This window comes from Poecilia formosa, unplaced genomic scaffold (assembly GCF_000485575.1).
Source record: "Poecilia formosa unplaced genomic scaffold, Poecilia_formosa-5.1.2 Scaffold166, whole genome shotgun sequence".
Taxonomy (NCBI): domain Eukaryota; kingdom Metazoa; phylum Chordata; class Actinopteri; order Cyprinodontiformes; family Poeciliidae; genus Poecilia; species Poecilia formosa.
The window spans coordinates 366,036-391,645 of NW_006800105.1; the positions used below are offsets into that span (position 1 = coordinate 366,036).

A 25,610-nucleotide genomic window follows, 5' to 3' on the forward strand; every position below is an offset into this window, starting at 1 on the left:
TTTGAATGTCAACTGCATAAAGAGGAATTGAACAACCTTCTTAATTATAACATAAAAGTACATAAAAAAATATATTTACATGAAACTTAAAATAAAAAAAACCCAGCAAAACAAATAATAAAAAACAGTTTATTGCAATATGTCTGTTTGAATCCAACAAAACTAATTTCTCATTAAAACATTTAGAAATTTTGCAATACGGATAAAAGACAGAAAATGTACTCAAGCATATGAACAGAATACTCACAAAACAAATTCTTTTCAAAATAACAGACATCATTTCTTTACATCCGTTTTACCAGGTGGAAAAAAAAAGAGATTTCTCAAAGCACCAGAAGTGTTTTTAAATGCTGCTTGGTTGTACATAGGTCCCTTTCAATGCCTTTTACTTGTTTTATGGTTTTGTGTATTACTGTAATAGTTATTATCTTGATAAAAGTGTTTATGAAGGTCACTAAAGACTCTTTTCCAACTAAAGTGGTTGTCGGGGTGATTTTGAAGCAGGATATTGGAAAGCAACCAAGCTAAAGAAAAAAAAAAGATAACTCCCATGTTTGAAAAAAGAGAATAATAGAACCCAGTGCTTCAAATCGAACCCACGAGTGAAAAGAAAGGTTATTGATCAGATATCGTTCCTGCTGAGTAACATTTCAACGTTGCTGGTCAGCTTTAGGGAACTATGCATATGATGATTAGAGGCGATTCATGAATGCTTCTGATTTTTATGCTTTGTCCTTGTGGAACACCAAGTGATCTTTATCTGTTAGAAGTGTTTTAAAAAAATATTTCTATTTGCATTTGCAGGCATAATGATATTGATGATTAGATAAGCATGATTGCAAAACTTTAAAAAAAAGAAAAATAAACAGAAAAACTTTCTTTTTCAGTTTTTTATTGTAAAAGTTGTTTTTTGATTGTTATTATGGAGTTTCTGAAGTTGTTGCACTGTTAACCATTTTATATGTTTTACTGCACCATGTAACCAGCTCAAAAATGTGAAACAGAAAAAAAAATATAAAGAAAAAAACTGACCACATAATGTCACGTGAGGAATCTTTCCACCTGCTGGCCTGGCCCACGACAGACGGCTAACAGGACCTCATATTTGTTGTGAAAATGATAAAAGATAGGGTTATATTTTAGACTTAGTAGCATTAAAGGAATGGCTGGTTTTCTTTTGCACTCCATGCAAGATGAGTTTGAGTTTTACTTTCCTTCCCCTTTAATGTCACGCCGGCACAAGTGTCCTCATGGATACATTGATTTACATCTAAGCATTTTGGAAGTGACAATTAAGGGGTTAAATAAAATCTCTGATCAAGACAATCCACATTTTTTTAAAAGTAACAAAATGCTGTCAAAAGTATTGTGGTATTTTATAGTCATGAAAACTATAAACTTTATGCAACAACGATTCATAAGGGAATCAGGTAATGATTCTCAGGACTGAAACATGTCAGTTGATGCTTTTAATTGACATTTGATGCGTCATGCTGAAATGCCCCATGAATGAAATAACGGTTTGCTGGACTTCAGCTGTTTTTTTAACAGAATAAACAGGATTGCTGGGGCCATGTTTTGGAGATTTGGCTGCCACAGAAGAGATTCTGTTTGTGTGGATTAACAGAAAATATTAGGGGCACATTCTTTAACGCACCTGAAAATCTTTTTTTTTTTTTTTTTTTTAAAAAAAAAAAAAAAGGTACAAAATTATTTCCACAAGATGTTGCAAATGGAAAGAGTAAAAGGCGTGATATGGAATTTCTCAGCCTTGGCAGGAAGCAGAACAAGCTCAGGCATGTACCTTGTCAATTTAAGTGCATGATTAAAATTAAGATAAGCCTATACTTTCTCGTGCCATTTCTAATGAACAATATAAATAAAAGCCCTGAATAAATTAACTGTCCATTTTTGTCATTTAAGTTTCTCTGTTCTGTACAAAATAAATATATTTCACATTCAATATTTTAGGGCACAACATGTGTGTTTTTACAGCCACGTAAAAGATGTGCAGCAGGATCTAGAAGTGGGCAATAAAACACTCAACATACATGATTCTTTAAGTTTTGTGGCTTTTGGGAGCAAAAGATTATGTTTCTTGTCTTTCTAGTGAGGGGAACTTTCTGTTAAATCCTTACAATAAAACAGTACTAACAGAGGTTTTAACAACATGTTGGTAATGAAACCCTGTTCTTAAAGGTGTAGTTTTTTTTTCACTTTCAAGGTGCAATTGTCTTACAGAGTCAAACTCAAGCAAATATGTTTAGTAAGAAGTGTTTCATATTAAGAGCATTCTTACCAACATAGGTTTTGCTTGAACTTTCACCTGAACTCCAAATAACCATCCAACTGCAAGTCATTTTACAATCACTCAGACGGGTCACTGCTGATCACTGCTTTCGTCTGTTGGACGTTTGAAGCCCTCTTCCTGTTTCTTGACCATTTCTGAATAAAGGCCACCTTTCTCCATGAGTGCATCATGACTGCCCTCCTCCTCCACTGTCCCGTTGTTCAGGACAATGACATGCCTGGCTGTCTTTGCGACACTCATCTTGTTGGAAATCATAAGCACAGAGCAGTTCTCTGCCAGCTTTGACAGAGCTTCACGCACCTGAGAAGTAAGATAAAGATTTTTCTTTAAAGAAGAAAAAATAAATTAACAAATAAATGAAAATTCAGGCAAGTGAATTATTTTGTACCTGGTATTCATTCTCTGTGTCCAAATCACTAGTAGCGTTGTCCAGGATCAGGATTTTCGGTTTTCTAATTAAAGCCCTGGCAATGGCAATGCGTTGCTTCTGACCTCCAGATACTTGACCCCCCTTCTCACCAGCATCTATGTAAAAAAAGAACACATACCATTAAAAAGAAAAACATTATTAAGTAATTAGGAATTTTTCTAGACGTAATATAGAGAGCTAATAAGACCTCATATTTTCAAACAGGTCTTTTTATTTTTTTCTTGAAACAGAAAAATAATCCTAGAAATCACTGCTTTAATGCAAAGAGAGCTTATCATTCACAATCAGACATGGCACTGAACCAATAAGCATTTTTGTGTGATAACATACCTTAAGGGAATCGCTTAAACCTTAAACATGCCTAATTGTTGTATGACTGCTTATTACAGCAGCACAGTAGAGTGAATACGTTTGCCATAGATCCAGGCATGCAGGGAAAGGTTGTGAAATTTATGAGGAAAGACATTTCCACTATAACCAAGTATTTGAAACATTTTCTAGCTGCATAATTAAATCACATGCAAAATCACATGGGTAAGTTAGTCCCCCAAAAAGTACAAAGTTGTGTTGTGTTACTGTGTTCTTTTTTTATGTGCATTTTTGATAGGTCTGTCTTCTGTATGGTTTCAGGCATAATACTGTAGCTGCAGACAGACATTTTTTTTTCTTACTCAGTGTCTGAGCCAAATGTAGTAGAGTATTCATTGCTGCTCCTGTTTGTACTTCAGAAATTCACTCATCCACCATAAAAATGTAATTTGCGTGAGGGCCAAACAATATGTGGGAAAACTAATTGAAGGCAGACTTACAGAGAGCCATGAAAGAAGTTTTTGGAATAATGTTTTGACAGCTATGAAACACAAATAGGCTATGTGTAACAAAACAAAGATTTGTATCTGCTTCCATTCACTTTTGCTGTGTTTTACACAGCAGCTGCAGTGCTCACCATTATAAAACATTTTGGTTAGGATTAGGGGTTGGCAAGTTCCCATTGCCAGCCCTATCTTACGTTGAAGCTGGACCGTTTTCTATCATTATTTCCTTTTGTTCTTACACTCAATTTGATCACTACATCAGCAAATTAAAAAAAAATATATTTGGAGTTTAGGATAAAGTATTGTGAAGCAGTAAAGTGACCTGTTTGAACAGTCTTATCTTCACTGTAATAACACCATGATGAGTTCCTTTGCTATAGAAATGAAAGGTGTTTCCGGGTCGAACCTGTGTCGTATCCTCTTGAAAGTCCAGTGATGAACTTGTGGGCACTAGCCTGCTCAGCAGCTCTGTACATGTCCTCGTCTGATGCGCCCTCGCAGCCGTACTTGATGTTCTCCCGGACAGATCGAGCAAACAACACGCAATCCTGGCTCACCACAGCAATCTATGAAAAATACACAAAGAAAGAGGTTTCAGTGGCCGTAAAGTGTTGTTTAATCAACCAGGTGTCATGAAGGAGTTTAGGAGTAATTTGACATTTGATTCAACAGTTTTTCACTTGCAACAGATTGGGGATGATCAATTTACCGATTTCTATTTGCAGATTTTCTATATAAATATATGTATGTAGACATATGTGTGGAGAAATGCATCTGTATATGTTTTTATGCATCTTCACATTTCTTACTTTATTTGTTGTCATTATGATTTTAATTTAGTCTTCAGTTTCAGACATTTGACATGGAGGATTAGTACCATGAGGTCTGGTGGGGTCATGGTTTTTGACCACTAATAAACAAGTTTTCTCTTTAAATCTGAGTATATTGTTGAATGAAATCTAAAATCCATTACTGATGGCTCATATTAACAGATTTATTTTCATATAGCTATCCATTACAGCTGACTGCAATCTGGCAAGAAAATAAAAAAAAAAAATTGACAGGGAAGTTAAAATATTCCATTTGATTATTAAATTCTGTTCACCACCCACCTTTTCATGTAGGTACTGGTCTTTGTAGTTTTGCAGTGGTTTCCCATCCAGCAGGATTTCTCCAGATTGAGGCTGGTAAAACCTCTCAAGTAGCTTCACACAGGTCGTCTTCCCTGATCTGTTTAGTCCAACAAGTGCAGTGATCTGGCCCGGCGTTACCTCCAGAGTCACATCCTTTTACAAAAGAGGATTTAGTTAAAAACAAACAGTTTTCAGAACGATAAGAAACAGCAGAGAGGGGCACACACCTTAAGTACAAGACTGTTCGCATCTGTCTTTCCAGAATAGGAAAAGCGAACATTTTTAAACTGAACGTGTCCTTTGAAATTCTCAGGAGCCAAACTGCCAGGAGGAGGTATTTGAGGTTTCCTATCAAGATATTCAAAAATCTTCTCCGAGGCACCAATTGCTTTTTTTACCTCCGGGTAGTAGCGCATGACAGCCTGGAAGAAAAAGAGAGGAGATTAATAAAAAAAAAAACTTCATGAATAAAACAAAATGTTTGTCTTTTCAGGGTTTGTGGCTCACCTCAACAGCGGAAGCAAACTGTAGCTCGTAGAGAACAAACGAGACCAGGTCTCCACTGCTGACAGCCCCCCGGGTCACCAGGGTCCCGCCGTAGTACAAAATACACACCTTCAAGGCCAAAGTGGTCATCTGCAACAACAAAAATGCCAGTTTTCAGAGGACAGTCAGCTGCTTTATTATTTTTTAATGTGACCTTGATTCTGTTAAAATCCACTAAAAAGCAGCCACCTTTGAATTGTGAAATGAAAACAGTAGCTAAAACCTTTGCTCGGCCCGTTCACAATGGCTTATGATCCCCAGGAATGTTTGAACTTTACTGCTTTCAAAAACTCTGCTGCTTATCCGCCGTCTTACCACAGTACTATTCACGTGACTTTCCCATCCTTATTACAAAATTGTCTCTTACTGTGTGTTACATATAAGAGGTTTCTGGACCTTCACCATCACTTTCAGCTTTACTGAAACTGAAAGAAATGCAACCAGTGGTATTATCTTATCACCGTCACCAAGAGAATTTAAGTAATAGCGTTTTCTGTACAAAGATTTGGTCCTTGCACAATAATCATGTTAAGTTACCTGGGCAGGTGTAATCAGGACAATTAATGTCATTAAAAGCAAGTGAAGTTGTATGTTTTTCAACTTATAATGGCATGGAAATTAGTCTGACGTTCAAAAAAATAAAAGTTGCTCTGATACACAAAAAAATTGTAAAAATCAGTTTCAAACTTCATGGACTGTTTTATTGTTGTCTATATTTTCCACTCTCCATCACAGTCTGACTGCTATGTGCCATGTTGTATGATGTAATACGTTGTGCCCTTTGTGGACGTAACACTGACAAATACATTTTGTTTCTCAACAGCCGACTGAAAAAAAAAAAAAACTTCCTCCAGCAACCTGTCAACAGGCGCAATTTGGAGTTGTGAATGTGTGAAGCAAAACACGTACTGATCTCCAACAGTGATCGATTATCGCACATGACCTATTAAAAATAGGTCATGGAATATTTTTTTTCCCTTGGTGGAAATGTGCAAGTGGCAAAATATATGAGATTGCCAATGTAAGGTGTGAGGTTATTTTCTTTTCTACATTAATTTCAGCAGCTACTTTAAATAAATGCTTACAGCAGGATAATATCACTAATACACTCACGCTGTTGGCCCAGGTAGAAGCGGCGTAAGCTACGGCCTCCTTCTTGTTGAGAGAATACGTTTCGTCCAGTCGCTGCCTGTACTTCTCCGTCTCTCCGTCCTCGTTGGCAAAACTCCTCACTGTCTTCATGTTGGAGAAGGTCTCAGTGGCCACCTGGTTGGCCTTTGCCAGAGAGTCCTGAACCTTTGCAGCAATAGTCTAAAGCATGAACACAACAAACTAAATTAGTTTACAGAATAGACTTTTGCAGCATATAAAAAATAGCATTCAACTTTGACATGTTTAGGAATTTATCAGGTGAAAAAAAAAAAGAGATTCTGTTTTCTTTGTCCGCTGAAGTGAACACAAATGCCCACTAATATTATTTACTAATACAATAAATATGTAATTAAGTAACATAGTATGATGGTAAATTTGTAACAACACATCTGATAAACAAACAAACAAAAAAAAAGAAACGCTATTCCAGTTGGAACGTTTCCTTGCGTGACGTCACCTGGTGGAAATGTCCGGTGAGCTCAGGGATGACCCAGATGATGGGAAGTCCCATGCAGGTCAGCAAAGTCATTTTCCATGACTGGCTGACCATGAAGTAGAGCAGGAAAGCGAAACGAGCCGTGTACCACATCAGGAGACTCAGCTTCTCGCTCAGTGCTTCGCTCATGTCGTTGGTGTCCGTGGTAATACGGGACACGAGCTCACCTGAGATGAAACAGAAGTTACAGCTCAACATGAATGCAAGTTTTCACTTGCCATTATGTTGCATCATTGTTCCCTAATTACCTCAAATGCAATACTGAGACTATTTTGAAATCTACAAAGAACATTATAAAAATAGTTTTATCGACTCAGACATTTGCACATCGAAATTATTCCTACCTGTGGGAGTGGCATCAAAGAAAGCGATCTCCTGCCGGAGAACGGCCTGGAAAACGGCTCCCTGCACTGAGGTGTGAATGAGGCTCATGGTGACGTTGTAGGTCAGGTCGCACATAAACTCAAACACAGCACTGAAACACACACAGAAGGGGTTGAAAGCACACAAAATATCATTGAATCATTTTATAGGTGGAGTTACAGTGTAATTCATCCAACATGTACAAGAAGTTTAAAAGGCAGAAAAATTAAGATAATCACATTCCGCACATTTCTAACCTTATAAGTGTTAATTTACGATACGTTATGAGGAGAGTTTGTCCTCTTTCACACAATGAAAATTCTCTTGCAGGTTCTGTGCTAGAATCCTTTTAAATGGCAGGAAAATAATTTGGTAATGTCTTATGGCAATCAAGGCGGCAGAACGTAAATGATAGATGTCTTGTTGATCCAGAAATAGTCACAGTTTAACATTAAAATGAACAGTTTTCAGCCTCAGACATTTGTTTGTTGTGACTAATTAAGAGAAATTAGTTGATCTTGATACTTAAATCACTCCACTCCAAAGCAGTACAAGAATAATTTGTAATTTCAACACAAACCAGTTTCAAAACCCACCCATCAGCTTTGTTTGTAATCATCAAATTGATACAGTTTTTGATTCCTGGTGATCTGCAACTGCAGTGTGGAGTGAACAATGGGAATATAGAAAGCTACATGGGGTCACAAAAAGCCCACTTTGAATAAATAAATAAATAAATAAAAACTTTTGGTGTCTAGTTGAACATATTCAGTCCACCACCAGGTGTACCACAACATGATGCCACATTAGCAGCTATGTATTTAGCAACCATTTATTTTGCATTTTCATATTGAGAGGACAAGTTCTTTGCAGCATTTTGTATTGCATAATGATGAGGGGAAAAAACTGGTTAAAACTAAAACTTTTCAAAATATCTTAAACTTTAAAAATTAAAATGAAATCATCTGTAGAAAAATGGTTGTGCATACTTTGCTACCTCACAGCATCCTTTTTCAGTCCGAAAATAATATCTGAACCAGCGAATAAATCTGAAAATAATGTCTGAAAATAATGTTCAGACTCAAATATCTTTATTTGAGTCTGAACCATGACTCAAATAAAGATATTACATATCAAACTGTAATTTTACAGTTAGATCTGAATCCACAATCCTTCAGTAGGCATTTTACCATATTACATCATTTTTTAACTTTGTTCTACTATCTTAGCAATAAATAGGCCTGTGCGAAGAAATCTGAAAATAAATAAATCACATATTACTATTATAGTAATTAAAAATGAGCATGAAGAAAATTTGTGATGACAAATTCGATGCCCTACCTGGCGAAAGTCAACACTGTCATGATTGTGATGGCCTGGGAGAACGCATCGGGTGCTTCTTCATTTATGATCCAGTCTGCCATACGACCAGTATACTGGGGAATAGCCATCTCGCCTGCGGTTAATAGTTAAAAACATTAGTGTATAAAATTTTGCGCTAAACGAAGCTCAAGAAAACACTAAACACTGGTATGAAAAACCCTGAAACACAGGAGATGTTATAGAATGATGTCGACCAACGTACCGTAAGATGAGAGAACAACCAGAGCCAACACCACAATGAAGCGAGTCGAATACGGCAGCATGTATCCCATAAGCCTCTTCAGAGAGTCTCTACTGTCCGGTCCGGGCTTCTTCTCCTTCTTCTGTGACGGAGTTCTGGTCATAAAGGACGAGATGTATCGACTCCAGTAGAGCCATGACACCGCCGTGACGGCGTAGCCCTGTAACACCTGCAACACAAAAATATTACATCAATTTTCAGGCTTCAGATATCTGAAATAATTTAAAACCAATTGTTTAAAGTACTTTTATTAAATGGCAAGCAGTCTTTTTTTTATGCTAATGTGATATCTGCAGTTTTACACACTAAATTAGTTTTGGTTCCAATCTTCTGTCTTTTGCAGACTTAGGGGCAGAACATGTTGACAGCAGATGATTTCATTTCAGGTATTATAACTCCAGCCTGCGGTGGCGTTTGGATGTACAGGACGAGTCATTTTTCTCTGCACCATCCTATTTTCAAAGTACCTGAGGCTCAGCGTGGTGCATGTTCATATGAGAGCATCAAATGATGACTGCTGTTCACTTTTGTAGAACTTTGAACTCAATCCTGCTGTTTTTCACATGACAAACTTGAGTTCTGTCTACTATAAAATGGTTGAGAAACATTTTCTTTATGTTGTAACATTTTCCGTGTTGTGTGTGTGTGCTTTATTTGTGCCTCTGGTGGGACCAGACATACTATGACTCTTCACTTGCTTTAAGCTGGAATTTACAATGATGTCTCATGTCCTAACCACATCCCAGCTCTGCTGAGTTGGTCTACATCTTCTCTACAGGAGCGTGCTGCAGGCGGGGATCTAACTCCACAAGAAAAATGGGCAAAATATTTAAATAAGAGCAGCTTTAATGGGAATTGAGGCAAATTTAAATTAAGTTTTTCAGATTAAGAGAAGATGACAAAAGTATACAAGCAGAGTTAAAGTTGCAATTACTTACATGCATTTTCTCACCACAAATATTTTTTTTAATAATAGTCATTAAAAATGACAATTACTACAAACTAATAAATCATTTCAAATTAGTTCAGGTTGGGTCTGTGAATTACGTTTAGGTGATGTTTGTAGTTTAACCATGAATAAATGAATACTTATCGTTGTGACATTAAAACACTTGATTGATTAAAAAAAATTGATATTGAAATATTCAGGTCAGGTTTATGAAAAATTGATGATTGGCTAGGAACCTGCAACGGGTTTACCCATAGACCTAATCTGTCATATTTCAAACAAGTCAATTGGTCCAAATGGTAACCAGAGCAAAATATATAGGAATAGAATCTAAAACAGTTTTCACATAAGATTTGAGCACTTCCTCTTAAATTCATATCTATAATTCATGAAAACACTACACTGAGGGACAAACTCAACACAGTTTAAGTACATGGCTATAAAAATTATTTGATGATGGCAACCATGGTGGTTAAATTAAACGAAAGAAGAAAATAGTTCCTAAGGATGCAGGATCGTAGAAAATCCTGCAATGGCAGTAATAATATTAAGTAATGCAATGTCCATATCACTTTCAATATACACTTATTTTCTTCTTTCCTTTCTTTCTTATTCTTGCTTCTGTCATTCTGAGACCTTCAGCATTTTGGGAAATGCTAAAGGTCCCATCAGCATGTAAAAATAAATTTATAATACTATTATCCAATAATGATTGCACTGCAAAGAATCATTTGTGATATGAATATTGAACACAGTGATATTGTGATGTTAAAAAATTCACAATATATTATGCATAATAAAAGCTTTCTTGTCTTTTATTATGCTTTCCAAAGAAAGCTTTGGAACATCATATTATAGTCTTTGGGAAATGTTCAAAAACCAAACTCTTTTTTTATTTATACCAGTCACCACATTAATATACACAAAAAAACAACAATCGGACCCACTCACCCGTTCCCAGGAGTGCCATCCCCACAGTTCTTCAACAGTGGACTGGCCCAGTTGCCAAAGGAGAGCAATGTACACCGGAAAGTGGAAGCAAAGGATGGCGATGCTTTGAAGTCCCTCAAAGCTTCTCACCCATGGGAGGCCTCCGGGGTAAGTGAAGGCAAGAAAACCCAGGATGAAGGCCCTGGTCAGAGCTCCCCCCCACAAGGTGATGAAAGGATGGGAGAGGAGGAGAGGTGAGAGCTGTGCTAGACGAATGGCGTGCACAGCGCACACGTCCATGCAAATGCAAACCAGGGGGAAGAAGTAGCTCATTTTCTGCATTACGCGTAGATACTGCAAAAATAAACAGAGAGAGAGACAGGATCAGCTAAAAAACATACACAGTAGACTGAATAAGAAAAGTATTTTGATTCCAATCCTCACCTTGCAGAAATTTCACTTTTATAGACAGTTTCACTCATTTGAGGAAACAATATTGCTTAAGACAAAATAATAGGATGTATATTAAAGCAGTCAGATATATCTGTGTGAAGCCCGTCTTGTGAAAACAAATCAAAAGATATGTTTAGTCAGATTTTAATCAGGTGAGTCGCTTGATAATTAAAAATTGTTTTGAGTGTTTGAGAAACAGTTAAAAAGGAAAGGAACTGGTCAAGACCAAAAGTATCAATACAATATCAATCAATGACTGAACAATTCAGTGAGATGTTAAATTTCGGGGTATTGTTTTAATACTTTGAACTTCTACACCTTATTCCTGACCAGATTATAGTCTTCATTACGCTGTTTGGTCTCCAATATTCTGTAACAAACCTCTGTGACCTCTGCAGGTCAGATTAATTTACAAACAGGTGGAATCTTCCCAATTAGGTATCAATTCAAGGCAATTTGTTGCTCTGTATTTTATTTAGGGGTGTCGAAGTAAAGGGTGTTCCACTTGATAATTGCACATTATTTTGTGTCACATACAATGCCAATTAAATATAGCTTGTGAATATGAAGACACAAAACAAGAACTCCTTTTCGCAGAGATGCTTTTACTTTCACTTTGACCAATAAATTGCTTTTTTTTTTTACTTTCGTTTTTATCTACATCTTTCTGCAACACTGTTCAACTTCAAATGCGGCACAGGTCAGGATGATACGAACAACACAACTCAAACTCCCATGATGAATACCATAATTTACTTCAGACAAACCGTGAATATGCGAGCTACACTGGTAGCTAACGCTGGTAAGCTAATGTTACTACGCCGAAACCCAGCGGACTTACTTGAATTCCTCTCCACAAGGTGAGTTTGCTGCCTCAGAGACTCGACAGACTCCAATAGTAAACTTGAAGTGTCCAAAATAAACTGTAACGCTTCTGACCCCGACAGGCCGTCAGGAACGTTTATGAGCCAATCGATCTGATAAGAGTGAAACTGAAACCAACTATTTATACCTCTACATCGGAAAGTCCCCTGCAAGTCTGCCAAACAGTGAAGCCCAACTAATATGTGTTATTTACAAACTACTGGCTTCAGGAGAATAAGGTATTCTTTTCAATGCAATAAATAAAAGTGTATTACTTTACCTCACTGATGCAAGACGTTTAGGTTGTCGCAAATAGCCCAACAGTGACCCCATGTGGTAACTTTCTCAAATTGCACTTTAACGTTATCACTTGAGTTAATTTCCGCCTTAATGTTTTGGTTCCCCTTCCCTGGTTCGTTGAGGCTTGACGGCTTCACTACATCCCTGGTGGGTTGCGTACCCCAAAATCCAGTAAGAGTAAGCAGCACCAATTCAATCTATTTTATTCAAGTATAAAGTATCCGACCAAGAGATGACTCAAAACTGATCATAAGACTTTAAAGACTAAGATGAAGAAAAAATTGGAAAAACACAATTGCAAAGTAAGAAGTTCAAGTAGAAGAAAATTATTCCCTTTTACTATTTTTGACCTCCACGTAGTGCAACAAGCTCAGCAGATAGAAAAGAATGACAAAGCTTGGGTACAACAAAAGAAGTCTTGTTTCAACATAAACTTTAGGTGTGTTTGTGTCTCATGGACATTTGGTTGAAATGTATTTGTTCTTCATTCAATAAATTTATTCACAGTGGGTAGACTATCCACAACTTTTACTCAAGTAAGAGTAGCTGTACCTTACAGTAATATTACTCAAGTAGATGTAACTGCATTAACAATTAGTTAATACACACCTTTGCAAAAAGTCGGTGTGAGCACAATATAATCTGAAGTTACAGACTCTGAAGTTATTGCTTCTATGAAATGCTTTTTGTTGTTTTTGTTTGTTCTGTTACATTTTTTTTACATGTTCTGTTTCTAGCATTTCTTACCATACAGAGAAGATGGCAAGTTTGAGACTACAGGATGTCCTAAAATTGTCACCTATCTAAGTGACAGCTGCTTTGCTTTTCTTCCAGTCTGGCTCATGCTGTTTTTGTCATCTGGATCCCTAAAACACTTTGAACTTTGACAGCTTCCTTCCTTATTTCCCCTTCTTTCGTGTTTGAAGGATGGCAGAAGTAAAGTGGTAAATGGTAGTACTATTTTAAGCTCCTTTTCTCGTTACCTATAAATCACCCCATCCGTTGTGTTTGGTTCGACGTGCTGTTTGTTGGAAAAATAACAGAAAAGGGACATTGTACTATTTTACAACTGGAATTCTTTATTAAACACAGAGGGAAGGGAGTTCATAAGTTCCTTACTTCTTCCAACTGTTAAATAATCTTAACACGCGAGCATGTTAAGATTATTTTAGTCCAAAAATATGTATCTTTTGCATTTCTTCTTCATGTGTGTGATTTTATACTTCTATCATGTTCAAAACAGAGTAAATAAAAATAAATAAATAAGTTATGGTTCAGAGATGTCAACTAGCTTGTTTTTGGGATGCAGGAGAAAGCCAGAATACTTGGGGGAAAAGTATGGATGTGAAGAAAATCCAGACTTCATCCTGAAAGACCCCAGGTTGGGATTTGAACCCAATACCTTCTTGCTGTAAGATAATAGTATGGCCAACTGCAGCAACATGCAACCCCAATAAAATGTTTTGGATTTAAGAATTTGTAAAGAAATACAAAAGCTGGAAAAAAAAAAAAAAAAAGATTAAAGAAACATTAACGAAATAGGAGATTTCGGAGAAATGAATGAGCTAGCCCTGTTTGGATCTTCATACATTACAGGAGAAATCAAATGCAAACCTTAGAAGAACTACACCAGAATTTGTGCGATAGAACCAAAGCTTTGTTGCTTAACAGACTCTGATCAAGTATAAATAAAAAAATGCCTCAATGACAAATTTTACAGTTTCAAATAAGAGTCTACATTATTGGTTCTATTGAAAAAAATAAAAAATAAAAAAAACTAACAAAAACAATTGGTCCTTTTTTGTCATTGAATCAATGTACTTAAATTAAAGATTGTATTTTCAAAAAACATTGAAGGTGAGATTCAACTACTAGAGCATTAAATGGTTGATCTATTTTGAGGCTTTAAAACTGCATTTTTCCTGGGGTGTCAATAAATGTGGATGGGGCTGTAATTCATAAAAACACATTAACAAGGAAAAATAAAAGACTGTGCAGAATACAGATAAATCACACTGTGAGCTTAGTCAAAAACTAAAGCTATAAATCTAAAGATTGACTGAAAAAAAAACAGGGAGCCGGTTTCTCTGTTGTTTTGTGTCTTTGGACCAGAAATGTACAGGTCCTCCAATATCCCATCTTACATAGCTGCAGGGTTGCAGGGGGGTTGGCACCTTTGTCCATGGTGGAAAAATAAAGCTATTTTTTTTTCAAAATATAACACAAAGAAGTGTGGCTTTCTTTGATTATAAAACATGTATTGAAAGCTGGTTCCATCAACTCAGAAGGGTTGAATAAAAACAGGCACTACACACTTGTCAGAATAAGATTTAAAAATAAATGAAAAAAATATGTCTGAATTTCCTTTTACTTTGTAGCAGTGTGTCATATAAAATACAAACAGGATACACTATGCTTGTGGTTGTAATGCAACAAAATGTGAAAGGGATCACAAAACATTCGCAATGTGCTCTAAGAGTCCGGCTGTAATCAACCATTTGTTGTTGAAATTAAATAAATCCAAATAGTTCAAAATTTTAGACAACACTGGAAGGACTGGAAAAAAGGTTGACATTTTTCTTCATTCCATAGTCATTTAATTTTTTTCAAGAATCAAAATGAGATCAGACATTTGTGGCATATGTGACAACATTTACTGATTTATCTTACAGAAAGGGCATGGTCATTATTTCTGGATATGCGTGTGTGTGTTTAGATTCAAAAATCAAACTCAAACCACGCTGCGTCCTCACGACATGAAGAAATAGCCCTCCTAGCAGTTCTCCAGCCACATTACTGCAAAAACACACACAGAGGCACACAGGGGTTAGCGCCCTTCCTATTCTTCTGCACACAGTGGCAGGAAGTTGTCCAGATATCCGCAGGGCCTCTGAAAAAAAAAAGGAGTGAGCGAATAGAGTGAGCAGGGTGGCTGATGTAGCAGTGATGACATTTGGTGACTTCGCTTAGTGCGAGCAGCAAGACCTCAAGATGTTCTTGATGTGATGGATCAGGGATAGATTAGAAGATCTTTCAAACGCAGGTTTACAGAAGAACGTGACGTGAACATGCTGAGTCTCAGGATGTTTGTCCTGTTGGGATTGAGTTGCACGTCTCAAGGTGAGTTTGGCTAAATATTTCATTAAATCATATTTTAATGTAGCAGCTCTCTGTTTTCCTGTTCACATGACTGGAAGTCCTTAAATAAAAGTCTAGGAAAATTTGCATTTACTGCGTAAAAAAACTGATTCTCATTTAACTGCTATTCTGCTAAAGTTTAAGTGAATATTTTGGCTTCGCAATCTGTAACAGGTTTTCTAAGATTCTTTAAATGTGTATTTACATAAAAATGAGGGCTAGTATTTAATTCTTTTTGTATCACTGATAGACATTTTACTGGTCAAATGAATCATAGTGAAGTAGTCATCTAATTTCAGCTCTATTGTCAACGGGCTCTTTTCCCTTTATGGTCTTGCTAACACCTGCCAAGCCCATTGTCCAACTCCATCACATTCCACATTGCCTTGGTGACAACCTTCAACCTTTATCAAGTTCCCAGCCCACTCCGTTTCCTTTGGCTATTCGCTCCTTCTGGAAACTTCCTGTTTATGTCGGGCCCATTTCCTGTCCCCTTTAGCTGACTGTATTGCGACCCACCTTGCGTGGCTTGACCTGCATTGTGGTGAATAGCTGCTGATGGCTTGAAACAATAAGTAGTTGAATGCATGGGAGAACCAGCCATCTGATAAAAACACTTTGGTTTGAAAAGCGAAGGTTATATACACAAATACATTAACCCCGCCCCAGTTGTCTGGGTTAATTTATATTTGCTCAGTTAGGTGTGAATGTGGGGGTATTGTTTTCTCCAGGTTATTCATTCAGAAATGCACTAAATGGGCATAACATCATGACCTCTTTGCCCTTAAAATGATCAGCAAAATGATTTAAAAAATGTACCAAACTAAGGATTTGAGAGAGTTTGCCAAGGCCAAATTATGCCTGTTAGACACTTTGGTTAGACAATATCCAAATCTCATGTGATTGTGGTGTGTTTCTGGTTTGTAGTGATTAAATTCTATCAAAATCAATCCGGGGAAGCAACCATGGTGAACTGTTGTCAGAAACAGTGTAGCCCTTTGGTCTGTATAGTTGTGGGTCTCTCAGAGTGCATGCTGACCCCTGCTCACTCCCAAAAACAACATTTGGACACATGAACTCACAACTGGGTCATGTTCTGGTCTGATAGATCATGTTTTGGAATTGCATCCGAGTGAATGTGTGGTGTTCACTTAGAAGATGGCAAGCCAGTGGAGGCAGTGTGATGTTTTAACAATGTTCTACTTGGAATCCATATAGATTCTAGCTTAATAAATACCACATTTTTAATCATTGTTGCACACCATGTAAAGCTTCTGTTAAAGGGTATACACATATTCTAGTGTCTTTGACCTCTTCCAGCAGGATAATGCTCACAGCCATAGAGTAAAAATTGTTCAGGAATGAGGGAACAACCAAGAGGTGTTGATTTAGCCTGCAAATTCCTCATATATGAATCCAATCAAGAATCTGGATTGATTCATAGAGGACCGCCACTTGACTGCTGCTAACATTTTGGTGTCAGATACCACAACACACAATCAGGGGTCTAAAAAAATCCACGCCTCAAAAGGACACGATTATTTTAATAGCAAAACGATCATCAACTGAAAGGAGGGCAGTCATAATATTACGCCCTGCTAGTGTACATGTATGTTGTTTTCAGATAGATCAGTCTGCTGCACGGTTGTATCCTTCTGTTAAAGAAATTAGCTGCAGGATGCAATTAAATACAACATAAAACCAGTTTGTCTTTTTTGGAAACTGAGTAAACTGATGTATGAGAGGTTTATTTCAACAACCCTCTTGCTGTTTGTGTCAGCTTTATCATTCATCCTAATCAGTAACTGTTTCAGCAGCTGGGTCCAGTGATCCATGGGACCAGTGTCGCGAGAACAATTGCAAGGAGAAGTTTGGAGATGGGACATGTAACCGAGAATGCATGGAGTCACGTTGCCTTCGAGACGGATTTGACTGCCTGAAGAATCGGGGTCACTGCAAGTAAAAAAACCTTTGTGACTAAATAAACTTTTTGAACTGTAAATTATGGAAACCCTTTTAGCTTAATAGGGTGGATTTTAGTGGTGCAAAATAAGCATCCCCTCTTCTATTATTAATATGTTATATATCAGCAGATGATGAAAAAACATTACCTGGAGGATTTATTTTACATACGACCTGGTACAGATATGTGTAAAATTAGAGGGTGTGCTTAAACACTTTATTATTATGATGCTATTATTTCTGTCACTAATTTGTCTTTTCTTCTCACCCATTTGTTCCCAATTCATCACATCTCTCAGTCCGGGACACACTCAGTATTGTCGAGCTTATTATGCCAGCAATCGCTGTGACCAGGGCTGCAACAACGCTGCCTGTGGATGGGATGGAAGTGACTGCTTCAGAGAGCAGAGCCCTCTGTGGGCCAAAGGCACCCTGCTTCTTCACACCAAAATCCCAAAGCAAAATCTCTCCCTTGCTGTCACTCCTCTACTCTGGACACTCAGCGTCATCCTGCAGTCACCCCTCAAACTGAGGGGAAACATTTCGCTTGCAGCAAACTTGAACTTGTTTGATATTTACCCTCAGAAGTTTGCTGACATGCTGGCTCACTCTTCACCAACAGACTCTAATGGGTAGGTAATACGTGTGGGATATGAGACCACATCATTTTCTTATTTTAGCAGTAATAATATTAAAGACAAAGTTAGTGATGTAAAGTAAGCTTAATGAAACAGTGAGTGATATATGTTCGATGACAAATTTTGCATTAAAAATTAAGCATTTGGGCAAGACTCTGCCTAAAAAAAAACCCAAACATTTTATATACATAAAAAAATGGTTTCAGTTCCTATATAATAACACATAAAATGTAACTGGACTGCCTTGAAGATCTCCATTAATCCAAGTAGGGCAACCTTAAGCTTTTTCATGGTGCAAACAACAAATATATCTTTATAATTTAAAAGCCCAAAAAGCAGAAACGACAAGAAAAGCTAAATTAAGAAGTAACTATTAGTTAAATATTTAAGATAATTTGGTTCAAATTTGCAGCAGCAACAAGAGATTTGTGTCCAAAGCTATTGCATCTTCAAAGTAATTAGGCTTAAATTCAATTGTATTGCTACCTTGGTTAACTTAAAAATGTGCGGAAACCTGGATAATTATTAATTAATTAGAGTATGGTAGGGTTAAATACTTAATCCAATTCAACCAAAAAGATTAGTTGTATTGACTTCAAAATACAAGCGAAGTTGGTCCACAGCTATATGAGAAATACTTTATTATCACTAATCAAATGAAGTACATGACTGTGGATCACTCCTAGTGGAGTGAGGTGGACTACATCAATCATTTATCAAGACAACTTAAACTGAGCAAACATGTAAAACTGAGGGTGGCAAACACAACACCTTGGGGATCTTCATTAAGCGCAGGAAAGGTATAACATTTAAGAGGTACCTGCTCTTTTGTACCAAATTTCTCCTGTCTCCTCTGTAGTTCCCTCCTGTTCCTACAAGTCGACAACAGGCCTTGCTCCAGGTCACCTTCTACCTGTTTCCCGTACGCTACGGAAGCCGGCAGTTTCCTACATGCAGTGATAATGTCAAAGCCTTCGACGTTCCCAATGCTGCAGGAGCTGCAAGTCATTATCGGCGTCAGAGGTGTCCAAGAGGAAATAGGAAGCAGAGAGGAGCAAGTGGAAGTTGAAGGTAGGCTCTTGTTTCCCGTCACCTACACACACGCTCACACACACTTCCATATTCCAAATGTAGCCAATCAAAACAATATAAAACAGCTTTGTTTTCCTGGTGTGCAGACTGGGGTGTGAGTTTCTTTGAATTGTATTCACAATCAAATAAAAAAAGGTATCAGCACACAAAGATGATTTTCAATGTCTTCATAAAATAGAGGTATAAATAAACTGTAGAAATAAATTAAGCTTAAATTATTAAACAGATTTTTTAGTTTAAATGCTCCTTTCATCAGAGGTAAAATTATCTTAGATAACTGATGCTACTTTTATCTACTTGTATATCTTAATGTTTCCATTATTTCATTCAAAGAGCAAACCCCTGCCTGGATTTGGGCTGTGGCTGCCATTGCAGTTGGACTTCTGATTTTGATTCCTCTGGTGGTCTTTCTGGTGATGAGGAAGATGAGATTGCAGCGATCAGAGAACAACGGCAGTGTTAGGGTGAGACATCGGTCTAAAGTCGCTAACGATGATGACAGCAGCAAATCCAAGGCCTGGATGCAACACACACCACACCAAGAGCAACGAGTTCGATATAACAAAGAGAAAGACAAAATTAGCCTTCGGAAGAAAAAGAAATACAAGGAAGCAGAGAAAAAGAGGAGGAGGGAACCGTTAGGGGAGGATGCCATACGAATGCGGTAAGTGTTGCTGCTCCTAAAGATTGTGAAGTGGTCTGAAAAAGCTGTGTAACTAAAACATTTGTCCTCTGCTTTCTTATGATCGTGGCTAAATTTTATTTTTGATTGTCAAAGCTTCTCATTTTTAGAACACATTTAGAAATGGTGTTCTAAATGTATATATTTATTTCACATTAAATTCAGAGTTTTACAGAATTTTAAGAAATACAGCAAAGCACTAAGATGTGACTTAGAGAGTACGTACACTGCTCATTGCATGATTTATTTGGGATACTAGATATGTGGAATTAACTGATAGGTGTCTTAACTGATATCATATCTCAGTTTCTCTCAGATGGTTTCTTTTTAATGCAACAAAGAATGGTGAGATTGACTGTTCATCCTCAGAGTTTCAGTAGGAGTCAATGAAGTTTGATTCTCCTATAGATGTGTTTTGTTGAGCTAAAGTTAGTGTCCGCTGGAGGAGCTCCATCATCTGGGGTAGCCAAGAGAACAGTCAATGCTCTTCCACATTAAGATTACTTGTTTAAGGTGGAATTAGGATATGGTCATATATATAAATAAATCAACTTGCTTGTGTTGATTTATTATTTTGTAGAATTTTATCCTGTTAGCCCTCTGTTTAATAGAGCCATATGACAATTATTAATAATCACTCAACCACAAGTGGCCTCACCAGCCAAATGATACTAGCTATCCAAACAGCTAAACAGAATGAATGCAGAAACTCCACAGACTCAGGGTTGAATTTACTGACATCAATTTTTTGTGAAACTGTAACAGGATAAACAAAGGAATACATATAAGTATCATTGGCGCAGTAAAAACGTCAAAATCACTGCACACACCATTTTTATACACAGACTAGAGGTCTGAGTTAGCTTAGCAACAAGCCGAGTTTACTACTACCATAAAAATACATAATTTATCTACAAATGAAGATGTCTGCGATAACTATTCTCATATATATTTAATTCAACTTATTATACTTACAGATGACGCTTTAGCAGGCAAGAAAACAATATAAGCAGAGCTGAGGAACTGCAATGTTGCTGCAACTATGCTACTTCTACTGCTTTTTGATAATAAGAATGACCACTAGATGGCATTGTTTAGCACAAAATAAGAACAGCAAAACAGTGAACATAACAACAAAGTTGACAAATTCTTTTAATTAATATTATTGAATTGGGTGGATGGATTGGAAAGAAAGAAAAGCTTTATTTTAATGAAAAATCTAGATTTAAGACAAGTGTCATTTAACGTACTATAACATTTTTTTCAATGGAGCCATAATTGTACCTTTTATTTTCTTAGGATCAGTTCAATTAAAAACTACAGTACTGATCTCAAAGAGCATTTAGACAAATAGTCAGTAATCAAGGCAAACAGAAGAGCTCAAGATATGATTAAAGAGCTTTCGAATGCACACCAATATTTAAAAATGTCTTCTAAAGAAAGATTAAGATCATTGTATTTACTCTTATGGTAATTTGTCCCTATAGTTGTTAGATGTTTATGTTTCCCAAAATCAACATAACAACCCAGGAATCTACTGTACATGTGCTGCAGAGCTCCCTGGACACTTCCAGATAAAAAAATGGGGAAAAAGGAAAACTAACAAACAAATTGTAACAGAATATATTGGAAACATATGATTTCATACTATTTTGGCTTACAGGCCTTTGAAAAGGGACCAAGAGCCAGGAAGTGACACAGATTTTACCCAAAGCTCAATGGAGGACATCAACATAAGATGCTCCAGGCGACAGGAGGACCCCTCTATCTGTGACCACAGGACCGCGGACCAGAGACACTTTCGGCCTGGTGCCGGTCAAACCCGCAGGCCAATACAACGTAATCTGTCATATTTGTTTTAGAAAGAACACAACTTCTCCTGCAATGTTTTGCTAACTGTCTTGACAATAACTTTAACATTCAACATGATAGCTAAAATCTACAGCACCTAGAGTGAAGTTATTGTCGTGTTTTTGTTTTTTGTCATTTCGTAGAACTGACAATAACACAATCACCCCTTCCTCTGATCTAGTAGCGAATTTGCCAGAAGGATTCAAAACTGTCCTAAATGTTTTCCACTTTTGCTTCATTCTTGATTTTAAATTAGAATATATGTGTTGTGTAATTTTTTTTACACTTGAGGATGAATTTTGCCCAAAGTTTATGCCCTGAATGAGTATAACAGTATAATTTCTCATCACTGACTGTAAATTTATAAATATATAAAATGTAAACACTTCTTTGCAAAATGTAGTACACACACAGTCCCTACAGTAATCATAAAGCTTGCATAAAGCTATTTAAATAAGAGAAAATGTTGTTTTTAAGATTCACATGCCTTTTACTTTTGCCATTTGAATTTGGAATCACTCATTCTGAACTTTCTTTTAAACAGCTCCACCTAGAGGATGGGAAAGGAATGCCATGCCTCCTCCTTTGCTCAGTCCCCCTCAGCAGGTCAGTCATTACAAGTAGTTAAGCTACAAACCAAATGTGTTTTGTGGGTGAAGTCAAACGTTTATCCTAGTAATGTTCTGTTGGCAGTCAGCAGAGTGGTGTGGTCCAGATGGGTCTGTGGTTCTGATCCGAGCTGTGCGCAGCGGGCTGGACAGAGTGGTTCTGGAGCTGTTGCAAGCTGGAGTTCCAGTGAACAACACAGATCATACTGGTAATGCTTCCTGTGACGACATCACTAGTTAGTCTGGGACTTGATAATGTACCTCAGCCCCCAGTCCTCATTTAGAGAGTTTATTCACAATCATCTTTTTCTGACACTGAGGGGGTCGAGTAACTTGTGACTTACCCCGTCTCTCTCACATCCTCTTTTTGTGTCCCTTCTGTCCCTCCTACCTGTCCTTCTCCAGCTCCCCTACTCTCTTCTTCTGACTCAGAGCAAAGTTAATATTCTTGTGTTGATGGACATATTAGCTTTGTGGTTCATCTTTCTCCTTGCTTCAGCTCTTCTGTCCTTTTCTTTGTCTTCAACCCTCTGTCCTCCTGTCTCATCGCCCCCTTCCTCCCCTAATTAGAGGTGTCCTCCCTCTTCATCCCCCATCTCCTTACCATCTGGGCTTAACTCTGTTGTGTAATGGTTGTTCACTGGCTGACTTACTCCCTCACCTCCCCTCCACTCACACTTGTCTCTCAGGGAGATCAGCCCTACACTGGGCATGCTCAGTAAATCACCTCTCCCTAGCAAGGACCCTCATTCGTTACGGAGCCGCTGTGGACCTACAAGACAACAAGGTGCGTGATTAAGCTTTATTATCCAGAGATTGTCCTGGAAATAATTCCCACCTGTTAAACCTTTGCACATTTTTTATGTGATAGCTGCAAACTTTAATTTATTTTTGTGGGGATTTGTTTCACACCAATGCAAAGTAGAGGACAAATGAGGAATGGGACAAACATTTGAGCATTTTTTGTATAAATTCTTTTGAAAATGTGTTTCAATATTGATTTTAATTATATTCCACTTTAGTTAGCTACCCCTAAGTAACATTCAGTGCAACCAGTTTGCTTTGGTTTGTGGCTGTAAGTTGTTAGAATGCCTGAAAGTTGAAGGGGTATAAATGTTTTTGAAAGGCACTGTATCAGTTTAGAGCTTTGTCATCAAAAGATTATATGTAATAAATGATTTTGAGTACTGTTGCTTGTACAATTATATATATTTTTTTCTGTTAGGGCGAGACAGCGCTCTTCCTCTCCTCCCTCCATGGCTGTTATGACACTTCCAGGCTTCTCCTGCTTCATGGAGCCAACCTGGAGCTGCATGACCGGAGGGGCCGTCGTCCAATCGATGTGGCCAGAGAGGCCATGCACCATCAGGTCCTGGAGCTCTTGCTGGCCCACCAGATCCAGAGAGGACCTGTTCCTGTTAACACTGCCAACGATGTGATGTGGGAGGAGCGTGCTCTAATGTACTCGCCGTGGGTCAGTTCTCAGGGTCTCCCTGGAAGAAGTGCCTCATTCTCTGGGATGATAGCCCATCGAGACATGACCTCACCACCTCAGAAGTAAGCTTTCAGAAATTTGACTCAAACACACATCATTATTTTGATAGACTAACCAAACAATTTAGTGATTACAAATGATCACTAATGGTCAGCAAAGCAAGGTTCAGGTTGGTTGCATTGACTAACTCACTCTCTCTCTGGTTACCTAGCAACAACCTGTTGAGTAACTTGCGCAGCAGCAGTTTCGTGTTTCTGCGCCTCATAGCTGCTTCAGAATGAAAATGATGAGGTGTAGTGAAAGGAGAGAATGATTACAACAGCTCGAGAGGAAAAACAAATAAAAAATGATCAATATCGATTGATATGTAACCCTTATATTTCGATATGCTTTCAGTCATACAATGGAGATCAATTAAGCATTCTGTTTTTCTTAATTTAAGTTGTTCACCATAATTCTTTGATGCCTTCATCAGTTTGATCATGTTTTCATGATTTTCTTCATTGCCAGTGATTGGTCAATGGGTCGAATGCAGTACCCACCGCCCCAGAACTGGAGACCCCAGCTCAACCAATCAGCCACGGCGCTCGTTCCTCCAAGAGTCATGGGTCGTTCCCCTCGGCCAATCAGTACCTTACAGGAGGTGACATCAGAAGACGAGGATCGTGACCGGCATCACGAAAACCCCCGAGCCACTACACCTCACTTCCTCTCTCCCCAGCCAGCCCCCCGGCAGCGCTCTTTCTCATGTACCCAGCATGCACTGCAGCGCCGCTCCAGCGCTCTCCAGCCTGAGCCGAATTACCTCATTGTGACAGACAGAACAGCCAATGAGCCCATTGAGAGGCTGGTGGTTTCACCCCCGCCGACCACTGCCGCCCAACCAGATCGCCAACCAGCGATGAACGGTGAAAACACCAGCAGAGTGGAACAGGCGGCAGTGAGTTCGGTGAATACTGAGCAGAAACCCAACACAAACAGCACCACTGACTCCACGCAAACAGTCCTGTAGGACAGAGAAGCAGCCAGTGAAATACAAGAGGACGGGACTCAAATCAGCTATGTGCAAGATACACCGGTTGAGTCAAGAAAATAAAAAAAACCTCTTGGACATCTTGTTATTCATCAATGTTTAACAGCCATGTTACTCCTCAGAGACAGTCTTTACCACTTTTTCCACTTTAGGCTTTTCCTATTATGCAGGGAGACATTGTTGTAAATATTTTTTTTGGATGAATCCCACTTCCTTTCTAAAGTTTTTCTATATTTTTCTTCTAAGCAACTAGACTTTCTTGTAATCTTATCAAATGGTCATATTCCACAGTCTTCCGGTCTTTCTGTAGTTTTCTTTTGGAAAGAAGTTAAAAAACATTGATGGTTGAAAGAAAAACCTTCAGGAAGACTGGAGAGGTGTTGATAAAGATCACAAGAATCTGACTTCTTTAAAAGGAAATTATAAAGAAATAAGAAATGTTTCAAGACTTTTGCACAAGATTGTGGATGTTGCAGCAGCTTGTGTTCTGATCATTGCAGAATGTTCAAGGAAAAATATTTTTACAGCTGTATCTAAAATCAGAATAGACCTGATAGCCTATGTACAATAAAGCAATTTATTTTACATTTTGTGTGAAATTCATCATATTTATTTAATATCATTGCACACAAAGCAAATTATTAATATACAAACCAGTGTCTGTTGGCATTTATTTTGTCAGATGTAATGGGACCCTCTATTAATATTTGAATTAGGCTTTGATATTTTCTTTTTTTTTTTTTTT

The 25,610-nt window shown here is 37.7% G+C and overlaps 2 protein-coding genes across 4 annotated transcripts; one reads left to right on the plus strand and one right to left on the minus strand.

Annotated features, from left to right (window-relative positions):
* Nucleotides 1–115: 115 nt before the first annotated feature.
* On the minus strand, nucleotides 116–12,440 carry tap1 (transporter 1, ATP-binding cassette, sub-family B (MDR/TAP)). Of its 2 annotated transcripts, none has more exons than XM_007564700.2 (13): nucleotides 12,347–12,440; nucleotides 10,771–11,103; nucleotides 8,832–9,039; nucleotides 8,588–8,702; nucleotides 7,228–7,358; nucleotides 6,845–7,050; nucleotides 6,349–6,546; nucleotides 5,197–5,325; nucleotides 4,917–5,111; nucleotides 4,669–4,842; nucleotides 3,963–4,122; nucleotides 2,700–2,836; nucleotides 116–2,611 (listed from the first exon to the last, which is right to left on the minus strand). In XM_007564700.2, exons 2-13 carry the CDS (start codon nucleotides 11,089–11,091, stop codon nucleotides 2,381–2,383), a joined length of 2,205 nt encoding a protein of 734 aa, XP_007564762.1. In that variant the 5' UTR covers nucleotides 11,092–11,103; nucleotides 12,347–12,440; the 3' UTR covers nucleotides 116–2,380. The 2 variants fall into 2 exon arrangements, with proteins under 2 accessions (XP_007564762.1, XP_007564761.1); XM_007564699.2 differs by lacking the exon at nucleotides 12,347–12,440 and adding an exon at nucleotides 12,044–12,332.
* A 2,540-nt stretch (nucleotides 12,441–14,980) lies between these two features.
* Nucleotides 14,981–25,456, plus strand: notchl (notch receptor, like). 2 transcript variants are annotated; one of them, XM_016677826.1, is made up of 11 exons: nucleotides 14,981–15,486; nucleotides 17,319–17,463; nucleotides 17,766–18,098; nucleotides 18,964–19,175; nucleotides 19,530–19,860; nucleotides 21,542–21,717; nucleotides 22,274–22,335; nucleotides 22,423–22,546; nucleotides 23,027–23,124; nucleotides 23,563–23,894; nucleotides 24,343–25,456. In XM_016677826.1, exons 1-11 carry the CDS (start codon nucleotides 15,435–15,437, stop codon nucleotides 24,842–24,844), a joined length of 2,367 nt encoding a protein of 788 aa, XP_016533312.1. In that variant the 5' UTR covers nucleotides 14,981–15,434; the 3' UTR covers nucleotides 24,845–25,456. The 2 variants fall into 2 exon arrangements, with proteins under 2 accessions (XP_016533312.1, XP_007564763.1); XM_007564701.2 differs by having other exon boundaries at nucleotides 14,982–15,486; nucleotides 17,322–17,463.
* The last annotated feature ends 154 nt before the right edge of the window (nucleotides 25,457–25,610 follow it).